At 34.4% G+C, this 26977-nt stretch overlaps 1 protein-coding gene and 1 pseudogene across 3 annotated transcripts in view; one reads left to right on the top strand and one right to left on the bottom strand.

Annotated features, from left to right (window-relative positions):
* Window positions 1–26977, top strand: part of LOC111056735 (protein son of sevenless) — a 482488-nt gene that overhangs the window by 125296 nt on the left and 330215 nt on the right. For all 3 annotated transcript variants that reach the window (XM_039443299.1, XM_039443301.1, XM_039443300.1), the window contains exon 2: window positions 10826–11092. In XM_039443299.1, coding sequence (XP_039299233.1) covers window positions 10826–11092 — 267 coding nt within the window. The remainder of the gene's footprint in view (window positions 1–10825; window positions 11093–26977) is intronic.
* Window positions 9804–9904, bottom strand: LOC120355098 (annotated as a pseudogene).

Here is a 26977-nt window from a genome sequence, read left to right on the forward strand (position 1 = left end):
ATACGAAACTTACATCAACTCGCTTTCTTTAATGTCTGTCTGCCTGTCTAGGTATTGTTTGTTTTCAACATAGCCCACCAACATGTATTAGTAATACAACTTGTGATAGCAATACATTTAACGTTATAGTAATTGGTATTATTAGTTTAGGGATTTTGAATTCTGATTGTGAATTATTCACCCATACGGAGTGAACTTTAAAGTTCTATGGATTCAAATATAATAATATAACTAGAGACACCCTTGGTTGAAGAACTCGCTCATGAACGGTTGTATTGATCTCTGAAATCTTTTACAAGTATGTCAAATTAATATTTAACAATATTTTCTAATATCCATTCATACAGGCTATATCATGAATTAATTATGGGTAATTATGGGATCAGTATCCATGATATATTTTTTCGTATTTTATTTTATCAGCCTCGATATTGCAGAGCTTGATATATAATTCGTCACCCTCCAAAATTCCTATTAAATGCTTGGTCCCGTAAGCTACAAATTATAGTGGTTCTACTGTGTTGAATGTAGTCTACTGGGGGGTTAATATACTCGAACATTGAGAATTTTGAATATAATAAAATTTTTCAGTATTGTTTTTCATTTCGAATGTCATTTTCAATACTGGAAGATATACAGTTATCGTTTCCCAAAAAAGCGGGAAAATGTTATTTTTTCATGATCATATTTTGATGATTAATTTTTCTACGTTTTAACGACGGGATTTGCTTTTGTCAGTTTATGTACGTTGGCATGTTTGTAGATTAGCTTTTGATGATTACAGCTTGGCACTGCTCTCGGTTTCATTCATAACAGGTAATATTGTCATCGTCAATACACGCCAATCAGTCATTGGCCGTTTCAACACTTACCGATTTCTCGTCACGGTACCGGTTTCTTTTTTCCGATGTCCGAAGGGCTAATTGGGGTGACATATTGACAATGAGATCTGTTAAACAATGAGATCTTATAAACTTTATAACTACTGTACAAGCTCTACTGTTCACAGAACTACTAGCTACAAGTATTCAACTACAGAAGTCGGAAATAGACATTTCATTTTACTTATGGTAGACACCCACCCTTATCTATCTACTTCACGTCTATGAATATAACAATATCAAAGGATAGAGTTGAAAGTACAAAGGCATAGAGATGGAAATTTAGAAGTAAATGATTTGTTATAATTCAATTACCCAGGTGTATTAAAACTGACTACTTTAGCATTTACCTGATTACCGCAATCATTATGTTACAAATTCAAATTTGCGTTGCGTTGCTGACACTCGGCTGCTCTCTGCAACTATTTTCTCGAATCATGCAATAACTTTAAAACATGACGTCAACAAACTTGGTGACTCAACACATCTGTCTCGTTTTCAACTGACAATGGCAAACTCTCTCGATCAGCTGTTTTCAACTGACGATGAAAAACTCTCTTGATCAACTGTATTCAACTGACGACGGAAAACTCTCTGTCAGCTGCTACTCGGTTGATGAATATTATTACCTGATCATTTTTAAGTTCCCTCAGTGAGTTATCCTAAACATGAGTCCTAATTAAAATGATGATTTTCGTATCACAAACTCACTATATTTCAAACTATATACTATGTTTCAAACTTAATCAAAATCGTTAAAGCCGTTTTCGATTTCCATCAGACATACTGACAAACAAACTAACAAACAGAAATGGAATACGATGGTAAATACGTCTATAGTAACATCCATATGGGAACGTCTGTTATAGTAGACTGCATAAAACAAACCGATGTTAGTTGGAAGAGCTGAGTACCTCCTCACCCCTTACCATAAACTTTGCCAATTCTTCAGGTGTACTGTATTATGAAAATATCAATATTAATTCTCACTTATAATCAGCTGCGGACGAAGTTGATCAAATCTTATTTGGCAACGTTGCATTTACCCTCATGAGACTATTTTCATACGGTCTTGTATATTTAAAATAATGTATAATATAGTGAACAACCAATTCATTTTTAAAGTAATTTATTATAATATATATGGGATGAAAAATAATTGAGAGATTATAAACTACCTAAAACAACTTGGACAACAAAATAAATAACTTAGAATATATTCTTTTAAATTGGTGCAAGTTCCACATCATCCGCCTCTTGCACAACGGCGGTATCACCAATCCTAAAACTCGCAGCCGAGGACCAACTGCTAGAATAAAATAATAATAATAATAATGATAATAATAACGAATTAGAATATCCAATGAATTATTATTATTATAAATGTATAACAAATTCCGGCCCGGGCAAGATATGTTTCTCATACCACTCCCGTGTTTCGGTTGGAAACGTTAAACTGCCAGTCCCAGCTGCCTGGAAACAGTCGTTAGGTCATGTCAGAGGCCTTGAAATTGATCAGTCATAAGGGGGACAGTGAAAAGGGGGTCCTAAGCCCCCCTCAAGGATCAGATAAATAATGAAAATGCGGGTCTATCTACACGAATCCTTAGAGTCTCATGAAAATTAAATACTTTTTTTTAACAGCAGTAGTATAGTTCCTTCTACAGTATAAACAATGTAGCAAAATTGCCTTGAAAGTATGGGTACAGAGTAATAAAGAATATATTTTTCTCTGTGGTATAGTTTGAATACAGAATGGGTACACTTATTGATCAGAGCACAATAAGTGAGTTATTGAATAAATTTCAATGTGAGAATTAACAGGTTGCAAGATGTCACAGTGAAAGCAAGACAAAGGGCACAATCAGACAATCAAATGTATGTAAAGAGTTGTTGAGAATTATGGGAACAGCTTGATGTATCTTTAGCTTTCTAACTAAAAGTTATTTTCCAATAAGAATATTTTCCCCAATGAAATTGTCATTGTAACAGAAAAATTTATCTTTTTCCATGATTTTTAAGAAATCTGTTTTGGTGTATTCCTACTTTAGGGCCTCTCTGTAGACCTAAATTTCTAATAAATATTTCATGATTGAATTTAATAAGTAATAATGTATAATATGTCTGTATTGATACTTCAACCACATTCATATAAAACTGGAAAAAAATGAAGCATATAATAACATCTTCGAATGTAACGTTTATGGGGAAAAACCCAGGTCCCTCTATCCTTTGGGGGTATTCCTCCCCCCCACAATACCTCTTGGTTTTTGCCCCACCCCTCCCTAGCAGTTTGGTGAAATGGCGCCACTAAAGTTGAATGAAATCAACTTCAATTATTGTATGGTAATTGTATGGCAAGATTACGATACTTATGAGCTCTACTTAGAAATGGATGGTGAAACAAGATAATTGAACTGGAATGTAATAAACTGTGATATTTTTATAATTATATAAAAGAAATTAAGCCATACATTACAATCATTGAGAGAAAAACTAATAAGATGCTTATATTATCTTCTCAAATCTTGATACATTAACAATACACTACCGGTAATTCACGAGTAAATACTGATGGGGTCGATTCCAATGAACAAATTATTTAAATGAAATGGTTTATTTAATTATTTAAACGATTTAAATGAAATGGTTGTTTACTTCTAAATGTCTATACTTGAGAATTCTGTTAATTTCGAACAGAGCTCACTTTCACGGGGTTTTCTCAGATGATGCAGCAAATATTGCTTAATTATTATTGCCAATTAATAGTGTTTTCCAGAAAATTACTAATCCCATAAATGTCTGTTAATTAAATGATATGTTATGGAGTTCCAAATATTATAATATTTTCGCATTCCCATCTTTTTTTTCATATTTTAAATCGCTTCATTTGGGTCACTCGTTGTTTAGTCGAATATAGTATTTAATAGTATTAAATACTCTGGCAAGTTCACTTCTGGGTCACTCGTTGTTTAGTCGAATATAGTATTTAATAGTATTTAATACACTGGCAAGTCTCAAACAAAAGGAGACATGTCGAGATGCCTTCCGTCATCTCGGCATCATGACGGTGAACAACATCTACAATATCATGGAAGTCATCACCCATGTTAGCCGACTAAATCTCCAAAGAGGCACAGATGTTCATAAATACGTCACTAGGCAGGCAGACAACTATGTACTCCCAAGGCACAGGACTGCAATCTTCGAAGAGAAACCTTCATACGTGGGCAGAAAACTGTGGAATCATCTACCGGAGAAGATAAAGAGGCTGGATTGTGTGACATTGAAAAAAAGACTTAGTGAGTTTCTCAAAGGAAGGCCCATGTACGAACTATGTGAATTTCTTGAAACAGGAGACAGACTGGCAGTGAACAAAAATATAATTGTGAATACAAACAATTCAAATATATTTAATTATATATATATTTTTTTTATTCTTGACAACAATTGCTATTCTTGAAGAATATGTAATAAAGAATTTTGACTATTGACTATTATTCAGGTATATAGCTATCACATAAATCTCTCTTAGCAGCGACTACATAAACGCTTAACATAGGTTGCTAGGGAACGATAATAATAAGAATGTGATGAATAATCTATCCTGTTCTAGGCGAGCAATATTTCTGTATCACAGATATCCAAAAACTTCAACACTAAAATGTGAATATCTTTGAAACGGTGGTTTGATACATTGATGAACGATTTCCACCATTCATTGTCTCTTGAAATTCTTTATTTGAATCTTGTATTAAAAGAAAATGTTTAATCCAATGTGGCGGAACGAAGATGGCAGACCTAAATTATGAAGCTACCTACAGAATTTTTTTTAATTTGAATAGGAATCCCAGTGGAGCCCACTGTCAAATTATCTTGGGAAAAGGAACATCAAACTGTTTTCCTATTAATATTACGCTGTAGGCCTACGTGAATCCATAGAACTTCATAGGTTTCTCCGTATGGGTAGATGATTCAGAATCAAAATTCAAAGTTTGTCAAATTAATAATACCAACGACATAGCAACTGCCATCACAATTTGTTTCATTAATATTATGCGTATGCTTCTGAATTGAATTGAATTGAATTGAATCGCTGCCTTTATTAAAAACCTAGGAGGGCGAAGTTAGGGCGCAGCCGGCCCTCTCTTACACTTAACCCTCCATACAATTCTAAGTTACAACTAAAACAACATCATAAACAATGAACTAAAGTAAAAGAAAACAATAACTTAGAAAATTTACAAGAAAAAATATATATAAATATAATAACTATATTTAATTTTTTATTATATTATAATTATTTATAATTATATATAAATATAATAAAAAAAAAAAAGAGAAAACTCGAACTCCTTTCGAATTTGAGTACGTAAAGGTGGTTATGCAGAAAGGAAGAAGAAAGATAATACTGAAAGATAATAGTCAGGCAGACACTCAGGAGCAAGTTATTTTGTCTCATGTAGTACTTTCAATGTTACTTTTATATCCTGAAAAAGGACGAAGAAGTGAGTAAAATATTTTGTTGTTCAACGAACTTGATCTGTAAAAAGGTTCGAAGAGTGCGTGTTCAAAATTTGAAGCTGATCGATCAACTCTTTCTGAAGTTATTGTAGTGCATTCAAACAAACAAGCAAACCCACAGACTGGCAACAACTTTGAACTTGAGTAAAAAGTAAGAACTTGCTAGCTCTCGTTCAACAAATATTATTGAGAGAACAACGGGCGGTATTATCAAGTTGGGAGCACATAACTTGAAGGAGTCAATTATTTCAGTGTAGGGGATTGAGTATTTTACAAGAGAGTGTGTTTCTGAGGGATATAGGCCTATAGTGAGAAAGTGAAGAAGTGAGGATTCAATTGAATTGCAGTTTTAGTTTTTTTGCACGGCCGGCCCTCTCTCACATTCAACCATCAAACTTCCAGTACGATGCTACATTAACTATATTATACAATCCTACTCAGTGGAATGAGGGAATTCACAATATTACAAGCAAGAGTTGATAGTAATGAATATTATTGACACAAAAAAAATTACAAATCTAGGCATGGGAAAGTCAAATTCAAGATAGGTTGAAGATAATATGTCTGAAGCATTCTATGAAATAATAACAAAACCCTGAGGGGTTTTGAAGAAAGGAGAACATTAGCACACAACCGGGTAAGAGAGAGAGAGAGAGTGTGTGTGTGAGACAGAGTGAGAGCGAGAGCGAACGGCGCAGGAGTGATAGAGAGAGGGTAAGGGAGGGGGCGAGAGAGAGTGAGGGGGAGAGCGAGAGGGAGAATGAGAGAGTAAGAAATAGAACTAAAATAATAAGGTTGAGATAAGAGACAATGTCACGCAGGAGTATTGTCTAACGGTGGTGACACACACACTTCTACAGTCACTCTAAGTTATAAACAGAATATTTCAAAGAAAGTACAGTCTGTGCCAAAATTGAAACCAGTTTACTTCCACGATATTCTGACATAGGCGTCAAAAGCAGATAGCGACAACCAGAGACTGTTTTCCAGGTAGAGAAATTAGTCACGGACTCGCCCCGCCAAAACAAGACACTTCTTTTTCAGCACAAGAACGACAAAACTAGCCACCGCCAAAACAAGACTGATTTTTAGTGCTAGGATGGATGTGTCTGACTTTGACGGTGGTGTATCTTGACATCGCCCCGTAATGTGTAATATTTTTCAACCATGAGATGAATAAGGTATTCTCTTCATTTTTAATACGCAAAGACCCACCAAAAGTAGGTAATAATAATTGTGGGGACTTTGAACTGGGAAGGATTTTTTGTAACATGTAATATAATTAGAATAACAATTCTTTGACATTTTTGGAAGTAGAAACTTATTTTATGATGAAGTGCAAACTTGCAAAAGCATTTGATTGGGTTCCAAAGACTTCATTACAGTGGACTACATTGGACTATATTAGACTACATTAGAGTCTGGAGTCTAGATGTATTTCTACATTACAGACACTCAACTGAACAAAAAATCCATATCTCAACCTTTGGCTAGAAATTCTAAATACTTTTTGTGTAGTTGAGAAGTTGATATTGTGGTAATTATTCATATTGAATGAAAAAGACTAAGAAATTGTCAAAAAACCACTGATTAAAAACTCTTATCAGAGAATGACAATGGTGTAATAACCGAAACCGGTCTTTCTAATTATCAATAAATCAGTGGTTTTTTGACAATTTCTTAGTCTTTTTCATTCAATTCTAAATACACCTATTTCGGACGTATTTTTGGTATAATTTAAAAACCATTCCTTGGCGCATGTCCAAGGCATCAACTGACCATTTTTACCAAATTTGAAAAACCGTTTTGGCCATGTGGTTCTTAAGAAGCGGTGATTAATAGGTCAGTGGTAGGCTATTTGGCTTCTACATATTCCATTTCATATTCATATTAATTATTCTTTCGGGTTGAAGGTCCAATATATATTTTTTCGATATATTGGAATAGTTATCTTGGAGTTTGGTAGAAATATATTACATTTACAAAGAACTCAATTTATTCATTCAAGTTATCTTCATAATTCTTTTTATCTTCTATCTAATTCTAATAGGTTACCAACCCATCTCTATCTTATATGATAAACCTTTAATCATAATCATATACCTACATGATTAAAAAAAAACAGCAGACATTCAATTCACAAGAACAAATAATGGAATGTCTTCAAGTTCAGATGTAGGCAACATGCCTAACTTCTTCCTACATTCGCTAACTTGTCTCTGTAACTTGACACTGTACTTGCTTCATTGAGACTGCCATTTATAGCGCTACTAGTTTGGACGGAGACTTGTCTCTATGAAACTGCTTGTCTCTGTGGGAACTTGTTCCTGTGAGACTGCCATTTATAGAAGTACTTGTTCCTATGAAACTTGTCTCTGTGAGACTAATATCGTTCAAAAACACCACTTGTCTCTGTGAGAACTTGTCTCTGTGAAACATCCCCCTCTGAGACGCAATGCATAACTTCGCTTTTATCACAGGCAGTTCAACCAGAATAACTCAACTTCAACTCTGTGGGATAATGTCTGAAGGTTATGAGCTCACAAAGGAAGATCCAATACCAGAATCAATATACCTCTTGATGAACTGAACAATTTTTTCACTCTCAGTTCAAATCAGCCAGATAACTCCAATTCACCACTGGCTACGGATCATCTTGTCATGCAGTTCAGTCATAACTTGCCTGAGGAGAAATTCTTTTTTCACATGCTACTCCATCTACAGTGTCAAAGATTATTTGTTCCTGTTTGAAAAACTCCAAAGGAATTGACAATATTCCATGCTTATTTTATAAAAAATTGTTACCAGTTATTCTACCCTCCATCACTCATATATTCAACGTTTCTCTCCAGACAGGGAACTTCCCGATCTCTGAAAATGCTCTATGGTCAAACCTATTCCTAAATCTACTGATACCACCTCTCCCGCTGACTGTAGACCTATTCATATTCTATGTTCCTTATCTAAGGCACTGGAGAAAATTGTACATGCTCAGATAAGTCTATATTTTTCCATTTTCGATTTCTTCTCAGATTTCCAGTCTGGCTTCTGCCAAAATCATAGCACATGTACTGCTCTCTTGCACATAACAGATCACATACGTGCATCTATGGGTAAAAGATTGCTAACATTACTTATTTAGTTTGATTTGAGCAAAGCATTTGATAATGTTTCTCATTCCTTGCTTATTCATAAGCTGAAGTATCATAGTCACTTCTCTGATTCAGCAGTAGCATGATTCTCCTCTTATTTGTCCAACATATTTCAGGCAGTATTTAGTAGCAGTGGTGATTCCTCCACTCAGAGACCAGTGCCGAGAGGTGTTCCTCAAGGCTCTTTGTTAGGACTCCTCCTCTTCTCTATTTTCATTAATAATGTCTCCTCTGTCTTTCCCAACTGTTCTTACCACCTATTTGCTGATGATCTTATGATCTAAGCTCACGGTCCAAAAGAAAGCATTTCGGAAGTGGTTCAGTCCATGAATCGGATCATTGATTCACTTCTGCAGTGGACTGATGCTCATAAGCTGATTCTCAATGCACAGAACACCAAAAGCATTATCCTGGGTTTCCCTACCCTTCTGAGCAGAATTGATCAGGATGGACTTCCGGCAATTATGGTTGCAGGTAGTGTTGTTCCTTACCAAAAGAGTGTGCGAACTCTTGGATTGCTCACAGACCACTCATGTGTGTCCACCAACTTAAACATTTAAAACATTTCCTACCCAGATGCACACGTATCCTATTGGTCAGGTCGTTGATTAGACCCTTTTTTATTACTGATCAACAGTGCATATCGACCTGACTGATGAGCTGAATGGTAGAATGAAGAGGTCGCTTAAGTGAGGTACATTCATGATGCTAGATGTGATGAGCACATAACACCCTACTTCATGCTACTAGAATGGCTGAAACTCGAGAGTCGGAGGAAATACTTCCTCCTCATTCTTGTTTATAAGATAATAGTGAGGAGTGAAGGACCAGCTTATCTTTGTAATTCATTCACTTTGTTAGCTTCTGTTCACATCGCTCGTCAAACCAGGTCACATCAGTTTACTCTTCAAATCCCTCATCACCGTACATTCATCTTCAACTCATCTTTCATCACTACAGCCTGCAGAGAGTGGAATGCTCTTCCAACTCACATTGTCTTTTCTACATCTACGTCTCTATCCCTCTTCAAAAAAAGATTACATGCACACTTGCTTGGATTTGATGAGTGATCAGTGCTTATCACCTAATTATAATCAATTGGAATTCTTTTCTTTCCATTGTGTATTTTAGTTGAATAGTGCAAATGGTTCACTTTCTATTCCTTTATTCAGTCCTAATTCAGTCTTCAGTCCATTATTATTTTGTATTTCTCTTACACATATAGTTATTGCATTATTTGTATTCTAATTAGTCAATATTATACTTAGTCTTATATCTTTGCACAGGGCCATGCTAATCTTCTCTGTATTGTTCCAATTTTAGTATATGTACTGCTGAAGCAAGTACTTTTGGGACACACAATAAGCTTGACGTGTGAGGTTCTTCGAACCTTTGGATCTATGAATCCGTCCCTTCAAAACATAAACATAAACATAGTCTTATATCTTTATTTTTTGCGTGAATTTTATTATTTTTATTATTTCTGTATTATACAGAATATAATTATATTCTATATTATTATTTTCTGTTAATTTTTATTATCATTATCTAGACCGAGCACAAAATAAAAATAATCAATCAATCAATCTAAAGCTCAGAGGTCAGTACTGTCGCTCAGACAATGACATCGTTCAGTGTGATTACCAATTATTCGCTTTCGAATACGGACCCTGGACCTGGTGAAGCTATCGTTATATGATACTTTATATTTGAATCGTGATCGGTGCATTGCACAGGTTAAATTAGGAATTCATCGTGAATTGTAACGTTTCGAGTATTTGTGTATTGTGCCACATATATCTTTCTGATTAGTTTTGATGATATTGTGGCTTCTAGGAGTTTCATTCAGTGAGTTTATGTTTCTTGATATCTTGTATTCTCATAGATTGTATGAAAATACTGGTATATTCTCGATTTCAAATAGGTGGTCTCATGACATATAAGTCTATCAATCAATGAATGTTGTCATTTTTTTATATATTTGATAAATTTATGAGGGGGAGTCGAAAAAATATATTACTACTGACGACCTTATTTTTGTGGGGATCCCTAGAAAATGATGATGATGATGGGCGGGGGACGTTATTGGGCCTGTGACAGGTGGGGCAACCCTTCGTCATGAACCTCCCCCTGAGAGAATCCTGGATAAGCTGGAGCTTTGAAAATTTTCTAAAATTACACATCAAATCTTCGCGAATCAACACTCAAACACAACCTTAGACTGTCATCATATGGTTGAACTGATTTGTTGATTGGTTTTGTGTTTAGGTGCTGGAACAGGTGCATCCTTCGCTAACAGCCCGCGATGATGCCCTTGAATATGTGGAATCGCTGATTGTGCGACTTCTGGCGATGCTATGCAGCAGACCGCCTCCACACACGGTGGACGATGTCAACGAAAGGGTGCGTCGCACATTCCCCACACCCATCGACGAGTGGGCTCTCTCCGAGGCCAAGGATGCACTCGACAAGGGACGCAAGAAGAACAACTTCCTCGTGCTGCCTGTTGACAAGATACACCAGCTGTTGCAGAAGGTCAGTCAGATCAGCCAATTCTATAATAATTATCAAAATGTGAAACGAGATTATCTTACCACATGAAATTCCAACCTTTCAGCTAGTAGAGAATATAGATGTGGATCTATCACTTGAGAAGTGTGAAAAATGTACCTGACTATCAATGTTATAGTTTTTATACCATTCTAGTTCATTGTGATCGTCGAAGGGTTGAAGTGAGTTAGTTCAAGTGAATTCTTGTACAAGTAATTTGTGGTTATAACGGGCTCTTCTTTATTTTCTATTGATGTTTTGCTCCAGTAGAGAAAATTGAAAATGTTGGTTTTACATTTTATAAGCTTTAAAGATACGGTAATATGAATTTGATAAGTCCAGTATTAATATTAATTGATGTTGTTTTTCATTGTATCGCTTTGTATCAATGTTATGTGCACTGTTAGCAGCTCATCACTATTCTCTCAAGAATTAGTTTGTTATGAATTTCATGATCTGAAAATTCAAATTTGAATGCTATTTGGATGACGTTCACATTCCCTTGGTTCTTTTTCAATAATTGTTACATTGAAAAGTCAAGAAATTTAATCCATTTGGAAGTAAAAGGAAATCACAGTGCAATTTGAACAGTGGATAGTCACTTAGGAATTTAGTTGCTCAATTCATTTCGGCTTGATACTATCATTTTTAATTTGAGTTGACCAGAAATATGCATTGTATATACTGTTTATATTTCAGTTTGACTAATCTCTTATCACAGTCTAGCATTCATTCATAAACATGATAATCCTAAATAAGTTGATTACCATAAGGCTGTAGCTTATCTTTCGTCGAACAATGTACAATTTAAACAATTTTCATTAAATTACCATTATTATGATCATTGGAATTTCTGCTTGTGATTGAGAAAAATATATTTTGAGAGTCTTGAAATTCGTACTTGGAAAAAGTTGCATTATTACTAGCAATTTTGTTATTTGTAGTATTTATTATAGGTACTGTACATTAATTTTTGTGATTACAGACATTAACTACTTTATTCTAGATCACGATAAGGATAAATAGGGAATTGTGAGATGAGGATTACATCCATAGTTGAATTTACATAGCATCAATTTGAAAACTCTGATAATAATGATTGTGAACGGAACTTCAAATAGGGCTTGGTATTGCCTCTTCATATTCAGTGAGAATAGAAAGCTTCAGAATATTTTGTTTTCACTATAATATTGGTAATAATATTGTTAATATTTGGTAAAATTTGTTAAAATTTAAACCGAATGAGCAACAAATTAATCTACTTTCATCTTGAAAATTTTCACCTTATCAGGAGTACAGTGTTATCATATAGTATCACAGGTAGGCCTGCCCTTTTATTTTCTTTGATCACATGATCTGATGATATTCATTCCATTATCAAGTGTTTTAATTATAGAGAGTAATCAAACAAGAAAATACACAAAAAGCTATGAAAAGAAATTTTGAATCTTCATTTTTCACAAAATAAGGATAAGATGAAGGAGTCGGACACATAATATATCATCAAACTTCATTGAAAAACATCAATATCTGATACTAGAGTTATCAATGATACCTCTGACTCGTATATTGAGAAGGCACACTTCAAATTAATATAACAAATTCTGTGAGCAGACAACGAAATATTGATTTTTATCATCAGCATGGATAAATCAAGAAAATTATAATATTTTTTTAGAGAATTGAAAAGTGAAAATCTAGATTCACCGCATCTAAAACAATGGACATAATTAATTGTTTCGATCGCCATAGTGTAAATGAGATGCAATGTAGAAAGCAGTACTATTCTGTTTACTATGGTGAAGGGAGTCAGCCGCGTTGGCTGTTTCCCCTTCTACAGCGTCAAATTGAATCGCAAATACATAACAAAATACCATCAATGGATTTGCAATGAAAGTGGTTACATTAATTATTTGGCTCGTTTTTCTTTAAAATTACTTGCTTCGAAGTTAATGGAAGAAAACAAAAAATCAAATCACAGGCCCCCCGAATTTCTACATATATATTATTTTTATTAAGAAAACGGTTCGTTTTATTGAAAAAATGAATATATCTTATATTGTAGTCCATAATGTAAGGAATCAAATGACATATAATAGAACTCTTCCCGATCAATGGCTATAGAGATAATTGATTTTCCGTGATTACCTGCATTTTTCAATTCTGAGGGGGTCTAGGGGGAATAGAATAGAATAGAAAAAATCTCCATTCATCAGACATGTACAAATACATATGAATAGCATCAGTTTGAAATTACGTAAAAGTCATAACCATAGTTGGTACGCAAATAAAATTCAAATTAATTCTATGATCGCTGTTGTCAAACTCCCGCAAAGAATACAGAGATAAGCTCACCAAATATTCCTTCAATTTTTTATCAAATATTTTGATGTCTTCAATTAACTTTAAATTGCCTGGTTTAAATTGATAAAATTTTTTCTTCCTTTGAAAATTGTTATTCTCTCAAAAAGATCCAATCTATGTCTCTCAATAAGCCATAATGGGTATTATAGTTGTTTGTCTAATTTCTTAATTCTAATGCATTGGACTGCTTCCTGAAAAACATGATCACATCGAATACATATTGACCATACATTGTTAAAATCCCAAGTTGAGAGAACAGTGATCTTACTGAGTTGCTTCTTCTGAGGTTAAACATTATTCTAATTGCCCGCTTCTGCTGTTTAAGAATTTTATCCAAATTTCTTTTTCTTGTACTGCCATATATGTACAGGCCATATGCTGAATTTGCATTAAATACAGCATAGTATACTGACTTTAGTGTTTGGATACTACACACGTTGGACATTTGTCTCAGAGCATTAATACCAGGAGATACCTCTTTCATGACATGGCAAACATGACTATCCCATGAGAGATTGCTATCCAATACCAGACCCAAGAATTTCGTACTATTTTTAGTTTCTAAAATATTTCACCATTATTTATAACTACATTTGGACACACTGACTGGTTCCTACTCTGTATTGTTGAAAATGGAACAACTATCGATTTGCTTGTATTTAGGACAAGATTTTAGCCAGTTAGGTAATCATTAATCGCAGATAGGCTTATAGTGGATGAGAGCTTCACATCCTCAACTGATTTCCCAGAGAAAATTATATTTGAATCATCCGCATAGAGGCAAACTGAAGATTGATCGTGGACCACGCCAGGCATACCTGTGATGTAGCACAGCAATAGCAATGGACCCAATATGGAGCCTTGAGGAACCCCATACTTTAAAAATCTCAGTTGAGAGCGATAAATATGTCTATAAATATGTTTTTGTGACTCTTTTGAATACTCTAATTCAACAAATTGTTGTCTGCATTGCAAGTAGGACGAAAACCAAGATTGCTCCTTACCATTCACTCCCAAAGTCTTCAATTTTTCCAAAAGAACATGGTGCTGCACTCTGTCAAATACTCAACTCAAATCTAAAAATGTGCCAATTATTAACTATAATATAACTATTTCCCCCTTGTCTATAGCGTCAATGACAGTGTTTATTAAATCCACTGCTGCAGTAACGGTCGATTTTTTTGAACAGAAACCATGCTGTTCTGTGTTGAGTATGGTATTGGTTACTAAATAATCCATCAATTGAATGTATAATAGAGCTACTAAAACGGATAATAGAGCTACTGGCCTGTGACATGCAGGATTTTTGCTATCACCTTTTTTAAATATTGGTAACACTTTAGCTGTTTTCAATTTCTTAGGAAAATGGCCTGAAATTAATGAGGAATTTATTATATGGGTCTAATTATTGCCGGCAAAATCTGTTTAACGATTTTAATAGTCATTGGTATATCAGGTCCTTGAGAAAATTTATTCTCAAATGACATTACAATTTTACCCAACTCAAAAACTGAAATAGTTTTGAATTTGAATTTAGAATACGATTGGCAATTTTGAATTGGTCTAGAATTATCAGGAATATTCGGTATCACAAAGTTATCGATTGCAGTCACAAAAAATCATAAAATACATTACTCACATTAATAGGATCGGTCATATGCATTCCATCATTTATTACACTTTTATTTGAGGTATCCTTATTTTGTTTCCCCACCTCAGCATTTATGATCCTCCAAGCTACTCTATTCTTATTCTTAGCATTGTAAACTCTCCTGTCAAAATATTTTTGCTTTTCTCATTATAAGCTTAAGAGCTCTTCTTTTGGCTTTAACCTGGAATTTAATATCCCCTGCTTTAGTTTGTCTGAATATTTTCTTGAATTCCAACAGCACATTCTTAACACTAACTACTTCAATATTCAACCATAATTTACTACTAAGTTCTTTTTCATTTCTAAACATTTTTGGAAAGTTACTGTTGAAGTAGTAAGAAAAAATTGAAATAAACATATATTTCTCACTAACTGAGGATTGAAAAATCGGGTCCGTATCACAGAGACAAGTTCTCACAGAGACAAGTAGTGTTTTTGAACGATATTAGTGTCACAGAGACAAGTTCCATACAAACAAGTATTTTTATAAATGGCAGTCTCACAGGAACAAGTTCCCACAGAGACAAGGTGAGTCTCACAGAGACAAGGTCAGTCTTACAGAGACAAGGTCAGTCTCACTGGAACAAGTGGTGTCAGTGGAACAAGAAGAGGGGTAGAGTCCCATTCAAACAAGTGGAGTGTCACAGTGACAAGGTCAGTCTCACAGGAACAAGGTTGGTGTGGTGTGTTGCCTACACATGAAGATGAAGGCATTCCATTATTTGCTCTAATAAATTGGATGTCATCTGTTTTTTAATATATATACATATATATTATGGTGACATGAATAGAATAGAATGACTGCCTTTATTTTTTTCTCAGAGATCGAAGTTAGGGCGCAGTCGTCCCTCTCTTACACTCAACTCTCAGAGTGTTAGTGCTCTGTGACTTGTTGTTTACGTGAAATGATGCTTTTTGGTACCTGGGACCCAAGGGTCACGAATAACGTAACTTTTCTTCATTTTTTTCAAATGCACATTTTCATGCAATAGTGATTGGATTCAAGCAGTCAACATGTACATTTTGAACAGAGACTTCAAGAAATGACAAATTGACCTCCAGATCTCTATTTCAATGACATTAGTGATGATGAGAATAAATTCATAGTTCAAGATAATGACCCTGAGTAGGATGATAGTGAAACCTATGAACTTCAAGTGATCCTAGGGGTACCTACTAAACCTCCACTAAAAGTAAACTTTATATGACCTTATATATGTTTCATGTTTCTAGTAGAGTTTCATGTAGGTTTCAGGATTTATAGTAGTATTCATCACCATTATTGTGCGTAGATCCTGGGGGGACACGGGGGACACGTCCCCCCAATATTCTATGGCTATGTCCCCCGGAAATTTTTTCCAAGTTTTTAATTATGATAACACATTTTTATTAGTTCAATTTTTCGCACAAGAATTTAGTATGATCTTTTCATTTAAGGAGTTCATCTATTAAATTTATATAGTATTAACTTCAGGCAGTCACAGAGTAAAGCTGCGTTAACACCAATAGATTCTATGGATTCCTTATAGATTCTATTAGATTGAACATGATACACATGATGAACATATGTGTTTTTCAAGTGCCGTTCTATCTATAAGAATCTGTGAGGATTAAGTTATTAAGATTTTGTTAATAACTTTGGTGTAAACGCAGCTTTAGATGCCAAGATTTATCATGGCGTCCCAAGTCACAAAGAATAATGTCAATGAAAAACTTCATTTTCCTCATGAAATCTTTCCCATAAAAATTTTAACAGATTGTTGTTCTACAAGCGTTTCTACATGTTACAAAATGAAAATCCCAGTGAAAAACAAAAAGTGCCACTTGATAATTCCCAAATCATCTTTTTAATCGTAGCTCTGATTCAACTGAGCAATGACTTTCTGAACTTACTGAGTTAATAAAGTAAAATTTAAAATTATCATAAGCGCAATGGGACTTGGGATTCCATCAATTCAGTATAAGTATTATATATATTCATTTTTACAGGATTGAAGTAGTGCAACATTTAGATTAGCACACCAACAGATTTTATCTGTAACGAAGTAAGTTCATTACTTTCATATCAAAGTTCTACTTTTTCCATTATGATAATATACTATATTGACGACTACTGCAAAGCGATGTCTGGTAGCCCTGGTAATGTAATGTAATGAAAAATGTGATCTTATGGTTGATTGGAAGTCTCCAACCAGCCTGATCAGATTTCTTAGTGGGGCCATTAGCAAACATTTTGAAAAAGCCCTAATATTATAACAATGACTTTATTCCTATTAGATAGCATTTCTAGTAGATGGCTGAATATTCTCGTTACCACATTGCAAAGGATGTTCAGTGAGGTCTACTGTTATGTGGACTACTAGAGTATTCTAACTCCTAATGTCAGATTGAGTAAGAGCTTGAAATTTATTCCTATTTAGTGTACTCCTTGTTTAATAATCTGCCACTATCTTATATTAGAAGAAACTTGCCTCTAAATAAATTAAAAAACGCAGTAAATCTAATTCTGAATGAAAATGCTTATTATTCCGTGAATTCATTTTCAAATTATTGTTTAAAATGTGATATTCAGTGCTGTGAGTTTATGAATAATTTATGTTTTTTTTCAATGTATGACTTAATTTATTCAATTGTAGTGGGTGATGATAATTATGACTTGATAAGACTGATTTGATGAATGATTACACTATTCATAAGATTACTACTGAGATGTTATGAATTGAATTGCTCATTTATTGTATAACAGACTATAAGCTGAATTCTTTAGACAAGGCCTAATCGCCCAATCTACATCCAAATTGTTTGTATTTATCGGTCAATATATTTCTTATTTCTAGACGCCAACTAAGAAAGGGGTTTCAATTTTCGTAGAATACGCACGTAATTGAAATGTACGTTTTTCAAAAAATGTGATTTCAAATTCAAATTTCGTTTATCACACACATATACGAGAATTTAGAATTAATGAGAAAGTGGCCTGGAATAAGGTTTATGATTTTTGTTCTTCTGTATTTATACTAAGTGACGTATTTATTAGTGATGGCTCTTAAACGGCAGGCTTATTATCAAATAACGAGTTTAGACCACCGGGAAAATGGGATTTATATTCTATTACTTTCCTTGCCCTATTACCATAGGTAAGGAAAGTATTGCTTTCCGAAGAAAATTAAGGTACCCCAATTTCTAAATTTCTATACGTTTCAAGGTTCAAGGTCCCCTGAGTCCAAAAAAGTGGATTTTGGGTATTGGTTGGGTGTGTGTGTGTGTGTGTGTGTGTGTGTGTGTGTGTGGTGTGTGTGTGTGTGTGTGTGTGTGTGTATGAGTATATAAGTATCCGAATAGAATAGAATTATTCATCATACATAAGCTGTCGAGTGAATTATAAATCGCATGCCATGACGCATGCTATTCAATATCTCAATGTAACTCGGTAAAACATCATCAGCAGGACTGATCAGGCTGGTTGGAGACTTCCAATCAACCATAAGATCACATTTTTCATTACATTACATTACCAGGGCTACCAGACATCGCTTTGCAGTAGTCGTCAATATAGTATATTATCATAATGGAAAAAGTAGAACTTTGATATGAAAGTAATGAACTTACTTCGTTACAGATAAAATCTGTTGGTGTGCTAATCTAAATGTTGCACTACTTCAATCCTGTAAAAATGAATATATATAATACTTATACTGAATTGATGGAATCCCAAGTCCCATTGTGCTTATGATAATTTTAAATTTCACTTTATTAACTCAGTAAGTTCAGAAAGTCATTGCTCAGTTGAATCAGAGCTACGATTAAAAAGATGATTTGGGAATTATCAAGTGGCACTTTTTGTTTTTCACTGGGATTTTCATTTTGTAACATGTAGAAACGCTTGTAGAACAACAATCTGTTAAAATTTTTATGGGAAAGATTTCATGAGGAAAATGAAGTTTTTCATTGACATTATTCTTTGTGACTTGGGACGCCATGATAAATCTTGGCATCTAAAGCTGCGTTTACACCAAAGTTATTAACAAAATCTTAATAACTTAATCCTCACAGATTCTTATAGATAGAACGGCACTTGAAAAACACATATGTTCATCATGTGTATGATAAGTCATGTTCAATCTAATAGAATCTATAAGGAATCCATAGAATCTATTGGTGTTAACGCAGCTTTACTCTGTGACTGCCTGAAGTTAATACTATATAAATTTGAATTTACAATTCGAGACCGCAGCTCGGAAAAAGAAGACGATGATTAGCTCATCATATCGGGGACCGAGCTTCGCTCAGGAGTACAAAAGCATAAACAATTTATTACGAAAGAAGGAATTATAATGAAGAACCATTTTGGCCATGTGGTTTTTAAGAAGCGGCGATGAATAGGTCAGTGGTAGGCTATTTGGCTTTTATATATTCCATTTCATATTCATATTGATTATTCTTTCGGGTTGAAGGTTGGAATAGTTATTTTGGAGTTTGGTAGCAATATATTACATTTGCATAGAACTCAATCTATTTATTTAAGTTATCTTCATAATTCTATCTATCTTCTATCTAATTCTAATAGGTTACCAACCCATCCCTATCTTATATGATAAACCTTTAATCATAATCATATACCTGCATGATTAAAACACAGGAGACATTCAATTTACTAGAACAAATAATAGAGTGCCTTCAAGTTCAGATGTAGGCAACATGCCTAACTTCTTCCTACATTCGCTACCTTGTCTCAACGACACTGACCTTGCTTCTGTGAAACACCTTGTTCCAGTGAGAACTTGCTTCTGTGAGACAGCCATTTATAGCGCTACTACTTTGGACGGAGACCTTGTCTCTATGAAACTGCTTGTCTCTGTGGGAACTTGTTCCTGTGAGACTGCCATTTATAGAAATACTTGCTCCTGTGAAACTTTCGCGGTGACACTAATATCGTTCAAAAACACTACTTGTCTCTGTGAGAACTTGTCTCTGTGAAACATCCCCGAAAAATCTCCATCCAATCGAAACGCACTAGCTCATTAAAGAACAATTCCAAATAACATTTATCAAAACTACGACTTAATTTCCTGGTCAGTTTTTGGAAAATAACATTTACATTGAGGATCTCGAGAAGTTGAGCATCGTGATCCGATATATGAGTAACAATGCATCATTGTTGTTAACATGTAACAACATTATCAAGTAACAAAACATCATTGATGTTTGAAATAAAGTTATCTATAGCTGTTTCTGGATTAGTAATTCTGGTGCAAAATCGACTTTATACATCATATTAAACATTTTAAGGGTATTCATAAAATTATTGTAGACATTATTTCTCTCTAGAACATTGATATCTATGTCTCCTGCAAAAATAACATTTTCATATTCCTTACACAATATTTCAAGTAATATTTCTAGTTTATCTAGAAACGGATCAAGATAACAGTGCTGAGGTGTTCTGTATAAGCATGCAAGTACGAATGTAAAATTGTTTTGTGTAAATTCTGAAATGCAACATTCAAACTCTTTTTCAGTAGTGATAGACTAAACTGCAGGTAGGTTGACAGGTTTACATTTGGAAATATTATTTTTATGTACCAGGATCATAACCCCACACCCAATATTATTAGTCCTAGAAAATTTCGAGATTGAGCGATAATTCGGTAAAGTGAGCACTTCCGTTTCTGCTACTGTCATTTTGTGTTCAGAAAGTGCCAGTACCTCAGTTTCAATCTCTTCAAAATTGATACTTAACAAATCTAAGCGCGATGGTAAATGTTGAACATTCTGGTGCATTATTGACATTCTTTTGTTATATTTCATATTCACATAATTCAAACATTTAGAAGAAGGAGCTATCCCATTAGCCTTGTCATTATTTCTCAGTTTAAATTTTGACTACAGAAAGGAGCTGGACTGCAGAGTACGGGAGAGTCTGACGGAGGGAGTATAACAAAAGGATTCAATGAGTTGAATCTCAGGTGATTCTGGCACTTCACAAGCTCTGAACATCTGCTTCCCTGCAGACACCTGTTCCGCAACGTCAACTGAAGAACAGGAATTCTCAACCCGGTCCATATTTTGTTTGATGAATGTTGTCCACTGTTTTGTGAGGAGATTTTTCCCGTGTCTATTGAGATGGAGGCCATGTATCGTCAAGTGTGTTCTCCGTAGGAAGACGTTGATATCCAAGTAGCGGAGTTGCGCTACTCCATCATAATTATTCACCATTCGAGACATGTATGAGTTGAAGTACTGTATGTTGTCGCTGAGTGTAGGGTCATCATATCGGCAAGGCGCACCACACACAATGATGTTGGTATTGAGATTAAGTTCGAAAAGTGAGTCCATACCTTGCAGAAGAGTCAATTGATAGAGTTCATCCAAGTGAAGATAATTGTGTCACCTAAGATGATGATAATATCATCCACAGAGAAATCACGAACAAACTGAAGTCCATCTTGAATAATATGTTCCAGCTTCGCACCCGACTTAGTGTAGACGAAGATCTCGAACTCGTCATCCAAATGCTGCAAGTATTTACTTAATAACTTGCCTTGACTGCTAGACAAAACAGTCAGTCTTCTTTTTATAGTGTGATTTGCTGCACTGACTTTTACGGGAGGTTTCTTGGGTCCAATTTCAAGAGTAGCAGATCTATGAACTTGTGCCTTCACTCTTACTCTTTTTGATGGAGATGATAAAGTCACGTCATTTGAGGAGAGTGTTGAAAATCGATTATTGACGCTTAAAGGACTAATGCCATATGGCCCAGCTCTAGCTGTAACTCTCGGCGTTACAAAATCTTCATAACTTGTGGAATCAGTAGAGGATACATTATCACTCTTCATTAATCTAAACTCAGTTTCAAATTTTGATAGACTCTCAGCTGCAATCTGCGCATCTTTACCTAATAAATTTATAATTATTGCATCTTTGGAACTAATTTCCGTCCTCAAGCTGTCAACATTATTCGTCATTGAACTCTGTTGTGATCTTAGTTCATTGATTTCGTCGTCTGCCTTCTCTTTATTAGACAAGGAAACATCTAAACATAACGTTCACTTGAGCGTTCTCTTCATCTAATCTCTTTTTCAAGTGGCTATTTTCGTTTGAGATCTCAGTAAGATTCATTTGAAGATTGCTATTCATTTTCAGACAAGCGTCCAGTCGATTCAATATATTTACGAGATGAGGAACGACATCTATGATAGCCTCACTGGAGTGCCTAGAAGTAATGATGCCAAGATCACTATGAATTTGAATAGCGAAGTCAATTACCTCATCGTGTATTAAGCCCTCGCTAAGATGCATCCTCTCCTCAGAAATCAGTTTAGAGCCCGCTTGGTAAGCATTTTGGTGAGAAAAAAATATCAATAATTCGTTTAATAGCCTTGGGTTGATAGTAAAAGGAATGGAAAGCGAATGAAATGCGCCAAGAGAGCTTACAAGGCAGGTCAAAAAAGGAGGCTCCTGAGAACAGGTTATAATAAGAGGTTATAGGGATTGGTAGGATGATAATGAAGGTTGAATTATAATTATATTATTCAGCTTCCGCGGTTACAAGTAGTAGTCTGATTAAAAGGAATGTGCGACTCACAGAATAACAGCTTACAGTAAAGATTTGACTGTTGTTAAAGAGTTAAAAGATAATCAGTTCGATTAGCCGGCTTCAAGAAGCGTTATGTCAAACAATGGAAGAGGAGCACAAGCGAAAGAGAGAAAGAAACAGAGCGCGAGAGACAAAGAGAAACAGAAGTCAAATTTCAAAATCAGTTTGAACGAGAATTCGAAAACAAGGAAGCCTTATCTGAAATGCGTCAATAATAAATTGTTTCCAGTTATAAGCACAGAAAGTATGAAATGCTATCAACTATCAATCTGCTATCAAAATGCTATCAACTATCAGTATGAAATGCTATCAACTCTACAAAACTTACGAACACTGTATAACACACCTGCTGCGAAATTTCGCAATATTGACTAGTGAGCTTGAAAGATTACACCTTAGCTCTACAAAACGCACTAATTCACTTCACAAAACGCTGAGAAAAACCCCGACAAACTAAAACTACGGAGCGAAACAAACATCGACTGGTCACATTTACCTGTAATCACCTCAAGGGGATTTCTTGGGACTTTTGGGAGAATGACCATCTGGGAGGGTTCTATCGATGGTGGGAGATTCAGCTTTTATTTGATTTTCGGATTGAAAAAACCTTTTGTTGACTGGGCTGAATATACGTCATTCAACACTCTGTTTTAATGGAATAAGAACAAATAAATTATATGTATCATAATGTTGTCTTTCTTACTCGAAAAATAGTTTCATTGATACTTAGTAAGCTTAGTAAGCTTAGTCTTAGTTGAGAATCAAGTTTCAAAGCTCAGATTCTGGTGAAATTGACTGGGGCATTGAAACCAAAGTTTTGTGCCAAATAAACTATTCAAGTACAGTAGAACTTTAATTATTCGAATTGAATAAGACCGGACCCCAATCAGTTCATCAAATATTCGGATAATTGCAGTTTAAAAAAACATGGAATTTAGAAAAAAATCATGAACATTTTGTTTACATTATTAGACCAAGTTTGGCAATATTCTTTTATTGAATACTTATTATAAGTGAAGATCTTGAAATTTTATGATAATATTTTTCTTTGATATTCCTATAACAAATGATGCTCATCATCATTGAGTGAAATTGAGTAAGAAAGTTATTTTTAATAATAATAATACTGAGGGTGATGCCCACATAAGCTCTTAGGCTTGTGCGTGGGTAATGAGTGAGAGGGATGATGATGAGAGATGACGACTACTTTTTGGGTAGTCGGGACTGACGGTTTATCATCTCCTCTGAAAGACGGCGTGGCCATATCTATGTGATTGTACTGTGGTCAAATACTGTTGCCCCAGTTGAGATTCGGACTCGGGTTCTCTTGATTATAATCTTATTATTAGACCGGCGTGTTATCACTTACTCCAACAAGCCACCCAAATTTAGTAAAATTTGTATTACTTCATTCGTGATGAAAAATTTTATAATTATGGTTATTTTTTAATTCTTGCGGAGTATTTTATTAATTTGATTGCGCTGAATAGTTCATCTCCATTCTGAGGCGATCCAAGTCTGTGGAGAGGACTGTGGGGAGGCATTGAAGTGAAACCAGCTGGATACTTACTGCTCAGAGCAAGTGTATGGTAATTTCATTCCAGTCCCGGTGAACCAAAATATTCTTACTACAGAATATTCTTAGTACGCTATGTCATTTTGACGTCACCGCGCATGCGCAGAAGGCCGAAATATAAATAGTAGGTATGTGCTCTGGTTGAAATAATCTTATTATAATGACGTCATTGCGCATGCGCTTTATAGTTCTACACTATCACAGCAACAAGTTAATGCTCATGCACGCGAGTCCGCGTTACCAACAATAAAAACTCCAAACTATAATTTCCCTATGGATTCCTATTCCTACAGCAAGATTTCCTTCCTAGCAAAAGCTTGGCGCAACATCAGATCATTATTGTAGTAACTCAAAAAAGCTGTTTCGTGGGAGAACAGCTTTTATGTTTTTACTCTAGGGGAATTATCTATCAGAAGTGTACTATAACTAATCAATATTCATTTGATGAATTAATAGATTACTATGACATTTCTTCCCAGCTTACCATTCATCAAATCGATTTTTAAGGCTAAATAATTTATTTTAAAGGAAAATATGAACTTAGTTTGAGTTGATACAGTGATACATAGGAAGTTGAGTACAATTTTTCGACTTGATATCATCTGGTGAAATTTAAACAATATAACATTTCAATTTGGAGATTGATTAATTAGTTTATTGATCATATTATCAATTATTAGTTTTATATTTTATTTCAAGTTGAGGGTCTCAACCAACTTATTTTTTAATTCCTCACACTAACCTTTCAAAGCAATGTGAAGCGTCTGTATTTAAATTCACACCATTCTTTTACAACGGATGATTATTATTTTCAAGGGTGCCCAGGGGATGCATATTACAGAGGGGGGGAGAGTTTCTTAATTCAGTGGGGGGGGGGTGCGTTCACCAGTGTTATCATAACAATAATTTGAACAATAATTCAATAGCTTCAATGCTTCACATTGAGTTGTTTGCCTATTGTAAATACCAACCAATTTATATGGTATGTGGATAGATACTATAGATATTATAGGCTTACATGATAGAACATAATTTCGACTTAGAATGATATTCTATTGATTTGGAATGTTTACTCAAAATCAAGAGGAAGAAGACTTTCAATGATATAAAATGAAACATATGTTGCAATCTATTATTACGATAATAATCTAAGGTTATGCTCCACGAAGTTCCATGATGATTTTATAATTAAAAATTCGCAATTGCATTTCTTTTGTTATTCCAAATTCTCCAATAACTCTTCAGTTAATTATTAATTAACATATAATTATATGAAAGATTTTGAATATTAACATTGATAATTAGAGCTTACACATAATATTAAAATTCATATTCATAATCATATTATGATGACTGCTGCAATAGATTTGAATATCAATATTTCGATATCTGTCTTTTTAAGTTTTCTTCAATTTTTTAATGAGAAAGTAAGACTTTTAAAGATACAGAGAAATTCTAAGACTTTCAAGATACAGAGTATTAAATACAGACTTTTGAATACCGATTTCCATTCAAGATGATTTACTCAAGTTTTTACATTTGACCAAGTTTGTACCTGAAATCGTTTTTGATAGGGCCTATGAGATACTTAGGTTTCACTTCAATTGAAGTTTCGTGGGGTTACTAACCCCCCTCCCCATCTATGCGTTCTTGAAATTCTTGGGTTCTCTTAAAATCAATAAAATTCTTGTGTGGGGGTCCCAAAAAAGCTAGTGATGTAGTATGACTAACGAAAATTTGTATTTTTATTTATTTCCAAAAGTACAAAACAACAAGCAGTATGCAGTAAAACATGATACAATATGATATAATACAAAAATAATGTTTTCAACATTTTAAACTAAAAATCAATACACTTCGGAAACAATATAGTACCCGCAAAGAAAAAACTGAGCGCGGATACGAGTTGCTTTTTTATCGTACAGCAGTGTGATTTTAGACGTATGATTTTGGATGTGGAGATGAAACTGCAGAAAAAACAGATGAAAGTCAAGTGAAACAAAACAAGAAAAAAAAGACTAACGGAGATTTCAAAAACTCTATACACGCGATTTGACAATAGACAAACACACACAAGTGGGCTCACCAAGTGGGCTCATAAGCCTTTATCCAGTCGTGAAATTCACCAGCCTTATGTTTATCACAGCTAATTTTAATAATATTATCAGGAACTGTTTGTAAGATTTTATTTACTCTAAAATTAATTGACGCCTACAAATTTCTAGGTCAATTCTGTCCTGTTCAACTGTCTGATATCTGAGATTATATGGAGTTTCACGAATAGTAATTTCAATATTTTTCCTTTTTACATGTTGAATTAAACTCTTAATGTATAATTCTTTTAATTGCAAAACATCAATGTTATGAACAATTCAGCACTCGGGAAACGTCTTTGTTTTCCAAGAGCCGCTCTTATTATATTCTTCTGCACAAGAAATAACCCATTTATGTAACAGTTTGCCGCACCACCCCAAGCCAGTAATCCATACTGCAAGATGGACTGAACATATGCAGTATATAGCAATTTTGCAATACTCTTATTGTTTATTAAACTGATTCTATGGAATCTGTAAATCAAGTATTTCAACTTCTTACATTTATCATCAATGTGATAGTTCCATCTTAGATGTGCATCAATTATAACTCCAAGGTATTTAGCATGGTCAGTTTCTCCCAGCAATG

Source organism: Nilaparvata lugens, chromosome X (assembly GCF_014356525.2).
Source record: "Nilaparvata lugens isolate BPH chromosome X, ASM1435652v1, whole genome shotgun sequence".
Taxonomy (NCBI): Eukaryota; Metazoa; Arthropoda; class Insecta; order Hemiptera; family Delphacidae; genus Nilaparvata; species Nilaparvata lugens.